The 13,254-nt window shown below is 45.1% G+C and overlaps 1 protein-coding gene across 1 annotated transcript; it reads left to right on the plus strand.

Annotated features, from left to right (window-relative positions):
- The first annotated feature begins 1,994 nt into the window (after positions 1–1,994).
- LOC148787431 (uncharacterized) lies at positions 1,995–2,552 on the plus strand. The gene has a single exon (XM_088882741.1). It carries the CDS (start codon positions 1,995–1,997, stop codon positions 2,550–2,552), a length of 558 nt encoding a protein of 185 aa, XP_088738867.1.
- The last annotated feature ends 10,702 nt before the right edge of the window (positions 2,553–13,254 follow it).

Raw genomic sequence — 13,254 nt, forward strand, 5'->3', positions numbered from 1 at the left:
TTTTTCAAAGCATTACTATTCCTGAGTGCAGGTTCGGTGATTCATGCCATGTCGGATGAGCAAGATATGCGGAAGATGGGGGGGCTTGCCTCGTCGTTCCCTTTTACCTATGTCATGATGCTCATGGGCAGCTTATCCCTAATTGGATTTCCTTTTCTAACTGGATTTTATTCCAAAGATGTGATCTTAGAGCTCGCTTACACTAAGTATACCATCAGTGGGAACTTTGCTTTCTGGTTGGGAAGTGTCTCTGTCCTTTTCACTTCTTATTACTCTTTTCGTTCACTTTTTCTAACATTTCTAGTACCAACTAATTCATTCGGGCGAGACATCTTACGATGTCATGATGCACCCATTCCTATGGCCATTCGTTTAATACTTCTGGCTCTCGGGAGTCTCTTTGTAGGATACTTCCCCAAAGTGTGACCTGTTAGCCCATAAGTAAGTACTGTGACGAAGCGGCTCTTGCTCACCCGACACGATCGTACGAGGTCACAATTCACCCAACACGATCATCCGGGGTGAACAAGAATTGGGGATCGGATGCGGGCGAAATTTCCGCCAATGGCTGAGATGTTCAGTCGACTCCCTCCCCCTTTGTGGGGGTCCGGACCCCTACCAGTGAGCAGAAAAGGGAGGAGGAAAGAGCCCCTGGTGAACCGTCATAATTAGTGAACAAGTGTAAGCTTCGCTGCCCGACAGTATGGAGTACTGACCACACTGAGGGACAGGCCCTGAAGCGAAGGACGGGAACGAGCGGAATCAATGTGTTCCAATTTCTGGCCTTGCACCGACCATCCAATGGACCATGGACTAAATGGCCACTGCCTGAAAGGACTATGTCCAAGGGACCGCCCCCCCCCCCCCACAAGGTACATCTTGCGCCTATGGGCCGCTATAACTATCCAAGAAGACACTCGAAACTGGAAGGATAAAGAAACCGACCCGGTGGACTGCCAGGCTACAAGTCCTACGACACAGGAGCGGGATTCTCTAAAAAGCCAAGGTCGTGGGTGGCCAAGAGGGCCCACTTGGAGATGTGGGATCTCAGCAGGAAATGCGAAGGTTGGGTTGCTTAAAGTCGGCTGGCCGATAGGCGAAAGAGAATCAACTAAAGTTAAAAAAGATGGGAAAAAAAAATTCTCTCTCTACAATTTCTCTCTCACACACTAGCACACCCAATTCACACTTATGCAACCCTAATTCCATATCTTCATCAACACCTGCCGGCGAAGACGCCGGCGATGAGGAAACGGATGTCAGAGAGTTGGTGGACGTCGAAGGGCAGAACGTGGAGGAGATGATCGAGGGGGGACCGTGGCTATTTCAAGGACAACCAATAGTTCTCCAGAAATGGGAACCAGGGATGGCCACGAGGAAACTGAAACATACACAAGCGCCCGTTTGGATCGAGCTAAGGCACCTTCCGATGGAATTTTGGACAACAGATGGACTGAGTACTGTTGCGAGTGGAGTGGGAAAGCCACTTTATCCGGATGCGATAACCAGAGCATGCACGAGACTGGACTTCGCTCGAGTATGCGTGATGGTGGACGTCTCACAGAATTTACCAAATCATGTCATCATCATGACTCCAGATGAAGATGGCGGGGAGACACCATGCAAAGTGGATGTCGAATACGAATGGCTCCCACCAAAATGCTTGGATTGTATGACATTGGGACGCTCGACTAAGGAATGTCCACTTACTAAACCCAAGAAAACGACCAAACCACCGGTGGCTGTGTATGTACCAAAACCTTTCACCGCCCGGGCACCAACCGAAGCCGTTAGGATACAAAAACCGCGTCAGGACTGTGGGGTGGTTGATGGAATGAAGGATGTGATAACCCTGCTGATAGTAATATTACCAGACAGGATAATTGGGGTAAGGAAGTGGTCATTTATAATGCGTTTGAAGCTCTACATCTTATTGACGATACAGATGAGCAATCTGGGGGTCCTAATACAAGCAGCCCCATAGGATATGACCCATGCTCAATATTGTCGTCTGGAATGTACGTGGGCTGAATAAACGAGACCATCAGCTCGCATTAAAGGATCTCGTCTCGGAATACAGGTTACTCTTCTTGGGCATTCTTGAAACTCGCGTTCGTATTCATAATGTGATGCATATTCAATCTTTTCTGCTACCTCAATGGAAATGGTTTGTTGACTATGCAAATGTGGGAAACCGTATATGGCTAGCATGGGATGATAATGCTATTGACATTCATATTCTTGATTTGGGTGAACAATATATGCATTGTCGTGTCACGAATAGGGCTGACAATGAAATTGTTATCATTACTGTTGTTTATGGTGCTTCTGAAGTGATTGGTCGACGGTCCCTAAGGAATTCTCTACAAACCCTTGCCCCACAGTGCACGGACGTTCCATGGCTGGTGGGAGGGGATTTTAATGCAGTCCGCGATATTAATGAGGTGCGTGGCATCTTGGGAGATATAAGGATTGCTATGGAAGATTTCAACAATTGTATTCAGGAAGCTGGATTGTTGCCAATGCCTATGCAAGGTGAATGGTATACTTGACACAATTGAAGCATGTCTACGAGGAGCCTATGGAAACGATTGGATAGGATACTCATCAATGATCGCTGGCTCGCACGGTTTCCTACCTCATCATATCATAATCTTACACCCCGTACTTCGGACCACTCGCCGTTGGTCTTATTTGGGGATTCACAGCATCATAATAATGGAGGTATGTTTCGGTTCGATAATTACCTAACCCTATCGCCTGATTTTATCCCCAGTGTCCAGAATATTTGGCAACATGAGGTGATTGGCGTGCCTATGTATGCGGTGACACGTAAACTTAAGGCCCTGAAACCGGTCTTCAGACAACAAAGGAGGAATAAAGGGGATTTGTCCCATAACGTCCAATTGGCGAAGGGATTTCTCGAGGAGGCGCAAAACTTGGTGAGCTCGGATAGACTAATCCTACCAGACCTTTGTACACCGAAGGTGGCTAATCCCTCCTCTTTTTATGATATGCCCTTCTTTGGTCAGAATATAGACATAGAAAAAGAGTGAACACTGAGTCGATTCTCTTGGAATCGTTAGCACGTAAGAACCCTGAAAATAAAAAGTACCAAACTTAGAAAGTAGAACTACAGCCTTAACTACATTTATGCGAATAATCCGGTGGGGTCAGACCCATCCAAGCAATCTTTCTCATGCGATCAAGGGCATAGAATGGAAGAGGGGCTTTCCCTACCACATAAGCATATAGATATATATCTTTAGTGTTTTCCTGCAATAAGGGCGATTACTTAGCCAGGCACCAAGCCATTCCCTGTACCTTAGTTTCCCCCAGTTGTATTCCTCTTTTAAAGGTATAGTTAAAAGGAACTCAATAGGCAGGTATCGGTACGCCCCGATTATCTCTTTCTTTCCCTTCCTTTGAAGTCAATACCAGCACATCTGCTTACCGCAACATCAGCTGCTATAGAATTCGCGGTTTCTACCGCTGTTCAATCCTTTATTGAGTTAGCTTGGCTTTGGTATATGGAATAGAGTCTTTCTTTTTTGGGTAAATGTAAATTTCATTAATAAAGAGTAATGGTACAGTACAACATGGGATCATCAAATGGTTTCTCCCTCTACCCAAGGGATACACCATAATCTATACAATGCTCGTGTACTGACTGATGATGCTAAATCGACGCTAAGAATCCTTTGCCTGACGTCATCGATGATTAGGATACTCAAAGTGGCCGGTGTCCGCTCTGTATGTTCAAATCTCCTCAAGTTCCTCTCCCTCCATATGTGGTATACACACGATTCAAGTAGTGTACGGTAAGCTCCATTAATAATGTGCTTACCTCTCCATTTTCGTCTCGCCCATTCAATATTTTTTGCCCAATCTCTATTGGGCCAGTGAAAGCGAATCCTTCTGCGAATCTCATAAAGGCACTGACGACTAAATCTGCATCGGAAGAATAAATGTGGATGAGATTCCGTAGCTCTCTCATCGCACAATATGCACACCCCCAGGTGAGATAGCCATGATTTGTCCGTGGTAGGTAGTTTGCCAAGGATTGCGAGCCATAGGATGAACGAATGACGAGGAATCTTCAAGGAGCCCAAAAGTAGTGAAGACCAACCTATTTTCGGCTCAGAGTGATCAAATAATCGGTAGAAGGCCTGAGTAGTAGGTTGCCCTTTGTCACATCCCCACACCACCCGATCCTCACCTCCAAAAATAAGCGGTAGGTTATGTGTGATCTCCAAACATTCAAAGTCCGTGATGGTAGGCCATTGCCATTCTCCTGCTGAAATCACCGAACTGAGTTTTGCTGATTCTTCAAGTCTAAGATGGCGAGGATCTTGAGGGAATCGCTCGATAAGTGGACCCAAGTGATGCCACGGGTCCTACCAAACAAAGAATCTGTCTCCATTTCCAATCTGGTAATCCACGATAGCGTGAAGGAAAGGACGAAGCCTGAGTATTTTCCGCCATCCCCAAGAACCTCCATGTTCACGGATAGTCCAAATCGATCTTTCACGTAATCGATCTTGGTAGAGCCACTGAACCCATATGGATGTCCTGTCACACTGGATAACATCACATAATTTCTTGCTCATTAATGCGCGATTCAAGGTGGAGATGTCCTTGAACCCAAGTCCCCCCTCATCCATCGGTCGACACACATCTTTCCAGGCTACCTTGGCGTAACCACTAGACGTCGTACCCTTCCATAGGAAAGTCCTCAACCTCTTCTCTATTTCATTGATGACTTTCTTAGGTAATATGAATGCAGAAGCCCAATATAAACTCAATGCTGAAAGCACATATTTGATGATTTGTACCCGCCCAGCATATGATAATGAAATCCCTTCCCATCCATTTATTCGTGCATCAATTTTTGAGATAAGCGGTTGGCAATCAGAGATGGACAACCTAGACGAGATTAAGGGAAGACACAGATACCTCATTGGAAGGTGGCTCTCCTGAAAGCCCATAATATCCAACATCTGGTCCTTCAAATTTTGAGCCGAACGTGAAATGATTAAGTGACTTTTTTGAACATTCAACCGAAGGCCCGACAACTCTGCAAACCAGTCCAATCCCTCTTTGAAGACTCTGATGGAGTCTAAGTCAGCTTTGCAAAATAAGAGGAGGTCGTCTGCAAATCCCATTTGAAAAACCTTAGAACTCTCACACTTCCAATGATAAGTGAATTGGATGTCCTGTTCAATTCGTGGCAAGAATCTCATATGTAAAGCTTCCATAACAAGAACAAACAGATAAGGAGAAAGTGGGTCTCCCTGTCGTAGTCCTCTCGCTCCAGAAAAGAACCCATGAGGTTTTCCATTGAGCCCAATCGAGAATGATGTCGTGGAAACACACTCCTCAATCCACCTTGTAAACGTAGGTGGAAACCCGAACAACTGCAAAACTGCTAACAGGAAGTCCCACTCCACCGTATCATAGCCCTTCTTGATATCCACTTTAAGTGCGCATCTCGGGGGTAGGCGCATCTGGTTATATCTCGAGAGTAATTCCTGGGCTAACATAGAGTCTTTCCTTATAGTTCCTTATAGCTAGTCTGCTTACTTGCTTTTTCCATATGGATTTGGCATGGCTAGCTTTATGGGAAAGATCATATCTAGAGTAGATACCGAATCTATTCCTTTGCTCAAATCACCACCATCACCCAACCCACTTCGTTAACCGATGCACCTTCTCCATCTGGTCTACCTAGGAGTCGGATACTTCCTTAGCTACTTAGTCTGGTTTTCCACGCTACACTTTCGAAGCTTTCTCCCCTGCCTGCCCTATTGCCTTGGCTCTAAGCAAGCCGTACATACTACCGCCGTCTTCAGCCGCGCAGAAACTTTTTCTCGTGATATGGCGTGCTTTTGAGCGGCTTTGAGGGATTGATTGTGAGCAAGGAAGCTGCAAAACATAAAATATAGCTCTAAACTTCTCAATGGAGATAGCATTGCTTTGTTTATAAATAAAAGTAATAAAACAGCAATTCATTGAGCATTCACGGAAGAAGGATTGGATCGCCTTGCAAACGTCACTGCCTATGACATGCCAACAGAAGCTTCCTGGGAAGCCATTGGGAGCAGGGGAGCTTTCTCCATCTATCTCTAAGCCCTGCTCTCAACCCTCTATAACTCTATCTGTCTTAGACATCCTAGATTCAGTGTTAACAGCTTTAATGCACTCTTGGTGGTGAGGCTGCTTTAGTGCTGTCGATTACTTTCTTTCCTATTGAAGGCGCTGCTAGAGTACTTGTAGGAACTGCTGTCTCCATTGCCGGTCTTCTTCGTTGGCTAATTGTTCAATCAAGCGGTAGATGCCTTTCTGGTTCTTAGATGAGAAAAACAATCCAATAGTGCTTCTTACGTAGAAGTGTTTCAAGTCATTCGATTAGGGGCACTACCTACCCTTTTCTGGATTTTAGAGGGGAGGGCTCCGTCTATACCACAGTTTGAGACAAGTGGAGAATCATAGTTCCAATAGCAAAGGAATTAGAACTATTAGTTGTCGTGAAGGATACGGTAGAATGTTATACTTTCCTCTATATAGTATAGTCATCTTCTCCAACAAGGAGAAAACATTGAAGGGCTGCTTCAGCGGAGTCAAGACAAGAGACTCATGAATAGAGGATCGAAGGTGAATTTCTTCTTTTTTCCGCTTCTTCACCGCGTAGGTCAAGCTTAGCTTCTCAGCTTCATTGCTCCGATCGATACTATCGGAGCTTCTTGATAGTGGGGTAGCTTTTCAAAAATCCTCTACAACTGGACTTTCTTTTCACTCTTTAAGCTCGCTTTGTCGACTCTCTTCCCGAGGAAAGAAGGTCTCTCATTGACGTCCCACAGCTTAATACTTCACAGCGGATTCTCTTTCTGAGTCTAAGCGCTAATCTTCTTCTGACCGTACTTCCCGAGGGGATAACACTTTGGTTCTTTTTTTAAAAAGATGCTGCTGAAAACTGCAAAGGCTATGACCTAGAGCATGAACAGCTCCGAATCTTGCCTCCTTCTTTTGCTTTCTTTGCTATCCCCAGCCATAACATAACATAAAAGGAAGAGTTTTCTTTCTTTCATAAAAGCTAACTTTTCAACCATAGAAGAAGTTGTTATTTATAATGCATTTGATGCTTTGCACTTATCGATGAAGCAGATGAGCATTCGGGGGGTCCTAACACAAGCAGCCCCTTGTACAATGATCCATGTTGAACATTTTTTTTTTGTTGGTAAAAGTAAGTTTCACTGAGTAAAAATGGTACAGTACAACATTATGGTCCCCAAATGATTTATCCCTCGACAGGCCAAGGGATTTGCCATAATCGAAATAAAGCACGTGTACTGACTGATCTAGCGAGTGAGATGCTATGGATTCGCTGTCTAATGTCCTCAATGATCAGTAATGCTATGGTAGTAGGCGTCCTCTCAGTGTGATCGAATCGTCTCAGGTTTCTTTCCTTCCAAATGTGGTATACACATGCTGCAAGGAGTGCTCTATAAGACATGTTGATTATGTGTTTACCCCTCCATCTCTGTGAAGCCCATGTAATGTCATCCTTCCACTCTCTATTGGGCCATAAGAACCGTATCGTTCTTCGATTTTCCGTGAAACATCTTTGACTAAATCTGCATTGGAAGAATAAATGTGCATGTGTCTCTGGCAGTCCTTCATTGCATGGGATACATGGGCCAAGGTGAGCAAGCCATGGTTTATCAGTCGTAGCCAACTTTTCTTGGATGGCAAGCCATAGAATAAATATGTGGCGTGGGATTTTGAGTGATCCCAAAAGTAGTGAAGACCAGCCTACTTTCGGTCCTGGTGGGTCAAATAACTCATAGATAGCCTGTGTTGTTGGTCGATCATTCTCAAATCTCCAAATTATACAATCTTCCCCTCCAAAAATAGTGGGTAGTACATGTGTGATCTCCAAACACTCAATATCCGTGATAATGGGCCACTGCCATACTCCTTCATGAATCACCGTGCTTAGTCTGGATGACTCATCTAGTCCAAGAATCCTCGGTCCTCGTGGGAAGGTGTCGCAAAGAGGGCCAAGGTGGTGCTATGGATCCTGCCACAAGAAGAAATTCCTCCCATCTCCAATTCGGTAGTCTACCATGGTTCGGAGAAACATCTGTAATCGAAGGATTTTCCTCCATCCCCATGAGCCGCCATGGTCTGTAATCGTCCATATAGAGGTATGTTATAGGCGTCCCTGGTACAGCCACTCAACCCAAATGGATGTCCTGTCGCATCTAATGACATCACATAGTTTTTTTGTCATCAATGCACGGTTCAAGGTACTGATATCCTTGAATCCAAGTCCTCCCTCCTCCTTAGGTCGGCATATATCTTTCCACGCAACCTTGGCATATCCACTATTCGTCGTTCCCTTCCACAAGAAAGCTCGCAACCTTTTCTCAATTTCATTAATCACTTTCTTTGGTAATATAAATGTCGATGCCCAGTAAATACTCAGTGATATAACTACAGTTTTAATAATTTGTACTCTACCAGCATAAGATATAGTGGTACCTTCCCATCCAGCGATCCGTTTCTCAATCATCAGTAATAGTGGACGGCAATCTGCAATAGTTAGTCGAGACGATATAAGTGGTAACCCTAGATACCTCATTGGAAGAACCCCTTCCTGAAATCCGAGTAGTGCCAACATCTCCTCACGCAATGCTTACGCTGAGCGCAATATAATCAAGTGGCTTTTCTGTACGTTCAGTATAAGACCCGACCATTCGGGAAAACGATCCAGACCTGCTTTAAAGATTCTTAGAGAGTCCATATCAGCACGGCAAAATAATATCACATCATCAGCAAACCCCAACTGAAATATCCTGGCTGCCTCGCATTTCCAATGATAGGAAAATATCTCCTCCTGATCAATCAACTGCAGGAAACCCAGGTGCAGAACTTCCATCACAAGCACAAATAGGTAGGGTGATAAAGGGTCACCCTGCCGCAGTCCTCTGGCTCCTTGAAAGAATCCATGGGGCTTCCCATTTAGTCCAACAGAGAATGAAGGTGTTGACACACACTCCTCAATCCACTTCACAAAAGTAATAGGGAACCCAAACATCTCCATGGCTGCTATTAAGAAATCTCAATCCACTGTGTCATATGCCTTCCGGATGTCGACTTTCAGAGCACATCTAGGAGGTAGACGAGTCTGGTTATATCCCGTAAAGAGTTCCTGTGCTAGCATGATGTTATCTCCAATGCTTCATCCCGGCACAAATGCCGCTTGGCATGGGCTGATCAGTTTGTCCATTATCACACTCAACCTTTGGACAATGAGCTTTGCAATGATCTTATAAATCACATTACAGCATGCTATGGGTCGAAAATCACTAACCGTCATAGGGGAATGTACTTTTGGTATGAGCGCCAAAAGTGTAGTATTTATCTGCTTCAGAAGTCGGCCTGTACTAAAGAAGTCCAGTACTGCCGAAGTCACCTCCTGTCCAACTATAGGCCATGCTGCTTTAAAGAAGCCCGATGAGTATCCGTCCGGGCCTGGGGCCTTGTCCACATCAATGTCAAAAATCGCCTGTTTGACATCTGCTGGTGTGAACGGTAACAGTAAAGTGGTAGATTCCTCATTACTCAAAATGTGCCTAGCCCACGGTCTAAGAGTTCGAATATCAACACCTGTTCGTCGTCTGTCTCCCCATAGTAGGTTCTGGTAATATGTGACAAACTCATTAATATCCTATTCTGGATCAGTGTGAGTGGATCCCTGGTCATCGTTGATCTGGAAGATCCTTCTTGCTGATCTTCGTTGGGCAATCTTCCGAAAGAACACTCGGGAGCACTGATCACCTCCCTTCATCCACTGCATTTTCGCTCGTTGTTGTAGCATAATCTGTTCCAATTTTGTTGCTTTGGCCAGTACGAGTCGACAGCAGTGTTCTAGTTGAATGTATAGCTCATCTCGCCGTCTTGAGCTTACAAGTAGTTGTGCTGCTTCAAGAAACCCTTTTGCCATTTGGACATTGTGCGAGAGATCCCCCTTATTCCTCCTTTGCTCTCGGAAAATTGGTTTCAATGCTTTGAGTTTGCGTGTCACAGCATACATAGGCGTACCCATAATGTTATGTTGCCATATATTCTGCACACTAGGAATAAACTCAAGTAAGCGAGCGAGGTAGTTATCGAATCGGAACATACCTCCATATTGTTGTTGTCGGTCTTCATATAGTACCATCGGTGAGTGGTCTGAAGTGCGTGGTGTAAGGACCGAGTAGAATGCGTTAGGGAACCGTGCCATCCATCTATCATTTATCAACATGCGGTCCAGTCTTTTCCAGAGGTTCCGGGGTGTCGCACTGTGGTTTTGCCATGTGTACCACTCTCCCTGCATGGGTAGTGGTAGTAATCCTGTATTCTGAATGGCTGCATTAAATTCTTCCATAGCTATTCGGATATCCCCTGATGTGCCACATACTTCACTGAGGTCGCGAACTGCATTAAAATCCCCTCCAATCAACCATGGGATATCAACACACTGTATAGCTAAATTGTCCAGGGCACTCCATAATTCTCTCCTATCAACCACCTCAGTGGCTCCATAAGTGACAGTAACAGCAACTGTTTCATGTATTGCACGGATTGTAACAAGATAGTGTATAAATTGCGTTCCACATTCCACCACAACAACATCAATAAAACTATCATTCCATGCAATCCACGCGCGATTACCAGAAGATCCATAATCCACATACCATTTCCATTGGGGTAATAGAAAAGATTGAATTTGAGCTGCATTATTAATACGTACACGAGTTTGAAGGAGACCAAGGAATTGTAACCTGAACTCAGCAACTATGTCTTTGACTGCCATCTGATGGTCTCGTTTGTTCAGGCCACGAACATTCCATATTGCTGCATTCAACATGGATCACTAGGTATGGGGCTGCTATGCTTAGGACCCCGAGACGACTCATCTGTATCATCCAGTAGGTGAAGTGCATCAAAAGTGTTGTATATAACAAGCGCCTTACCCCTCTCCTCACGACTTGGGCCGGTTGTATCTCTAGTGTACTCACGTCCCTCTCTCTTCTTTTCTACCACTGGAGCTGGTGTTGGTCTACTCTTGTTCCGATCAGTCATATGTAGTGGCCGGGATGGTATATTAGTAGTATCTTCTTCCTCCCTAGGGTGGCTCCAATTCCGTTCAGGCCTTGTTGGTTCTTGCAGCGTCCCCACTTTAGGTACATATACCACAATCGGTGGTTTAGCTGGTTTTGGTTTGTTGAGAACACAATCTTTAGCAGAGTGTCCCAATGTCATACAACTCTTGCATTTCTGTGGTAGCCATTCGTACTCAACGTCTACTTTACAAGGTGATTCTCCTCCGTCCTCATCCGGATTCATAATTATAATGTGCTTTGGTAAGTTTGAGGTCACATCCACCATTACGCATACACGAGCGAAGTCCAGTCTCGTGCATGCTCTCGTAATTGCATCCAGGTAAAGTGGTTTACCCACTCCACTAGCCACCGTACTAAGGCCTTCCTCTGTCCAAAACTCGACTGGAAGGTGACGTAGTTTGATCCACACAGGAACCTGTGTATGTTGAAGTTTTCGTAATACCATCCCTGGTTCCCATTTTTGAAGAACAATCGGCTGCCACTGAAATAGCCACGGCCCTCCTTCTATGACATCTTCCATAGCAGCGACTGATTTGAACTGAAGGAAAAAAAATCCATTATTTGTACCCATGACCTCCTTCAATTCCGGCCAAACCGACATCGCAAACTCTTTCAGATGATGAAAATATGGCCTTTTTCCTAGGAAATATCCCACCGCGATAGTCTTCCATCGTTTGAATCCGTTTCTTATAATATCCAATGTTGGTCAGACTATTACCTCTCCATTTTGTACCGATGGAGCCACATAAGATAGGGTTTTGCGAGTTGAATTATGAAATGCATGAGCTATTTTGTCAGCGATAATTGTGTCCGAGCATGCATGCAAAGGTATGTTTCCGACGAACAATCCCATTGGAGCACTAGAATTAAGGTTAGGATGCAGATTTTTTGTCTTCTTGTGGATGTCATCTGTGACATCAGCAGGTGATGGTATCATGCTTGCCTCAGCGGTGATGTCAGCAGTATAGGTCATGCTTGCCTCAACAGTGATGTCATCAGCATAGGTCATGCCTGCATCATCGATGACTTCATCATCCTTGTCAACTTCCACCCTAGCATCCATCTCATCCTCCACGTCACACCCATGTGCCACGTCAGCCGTTTGTGTACAGTCACCAGATCTGACGGTCGGTCGCATCGCCGGAATTTCCATCGCCGGCGTTAGTGAAACTGACGTTTTTCCGACGAAAAAATGAGGCTTCTCGGTCGTCGGCGCCTGTAGGTCTGAACCAGTCCGTTTACTAGCCGTTTCCGACGTCATATTGCTCTTTCCCAACGGCAGAATACACCTCCAAGCTTGGCGATGTGGTGGCGCGCCTCCTCCATGTAACTCGACCACCGACCGCAGCGAAGGAGAGTTTCTGAAACGCATTCTCCATCTGATTTACAGATCTGTGAGGGCTGCAACTGTTTGTTCATCACCTTTGTCAATGATGGCGTTGGCTAATCTCAGAAATTCGTCAAGGTTGAAAGGTTCTTCCATTCGTCCGCCATTAATGGAAGCTTCTTCAAACCCTAGTTTTTGCGGCGCCTTTGAACGAGTCGAATCAGTGGTCAAGTTCTCTCCTTTCTCGTTTGTGGACAATGTTTCCATCTCCACAGACCCTTTGTTACCTTCATCGGCCGTGAAAACTTCCGTCGACTTTTTCCATCGTGACTCTTCGTCTCCTAAAAACCCTAATAATGGCGGCGACAAACCAGTCATCGTTTCCGCCTCCAAAACTCGCCCAAACACTGTACAAACATCACTGCTTTTCTCCCCAACAATTTTCGTCTCAATAGCCGACGAAATAGTGCCTTTTCCGGTCAGAAACCCCAAACCCGTCTCTTCAAACTTCTCGCCGGAAAATCGCGATTCATATTCCTCTCCACCGCCATCCTAGCCATCCCAATCATCCACATCCCCTTCCTCTGGCATGTCGCCATCGTCCTCCATATGGCCGGTCGTTTTTCCGCCGTCGCCGGTCGGAAATTTGTACATTAGGGTTTTGTGTGTGAAGTTGTAGGTGTGCTAGTGTGTGTAGGAGAGAGAATTTTTAGTGAGAGAATTTTTTAACTTCAAACTTGCTAGTGTGCATCC

This window comes from Sesamum indicum, linkage group LG7 (genome assembly GCF_026168435.1).
Source record: "Sesamum indicum cultivar Baizhima isolate 11 linkage group LG7, ASM2616843v1, whole genome shotgun sequence".
Taxonomy (NCBI): domain Eukaryota; kingdom Viridiplantae; phylum Streptophyta; class Magnoliopsida; order Lamiales; family Pedaliaceae; genus Sesamum; species Sesamum indicum.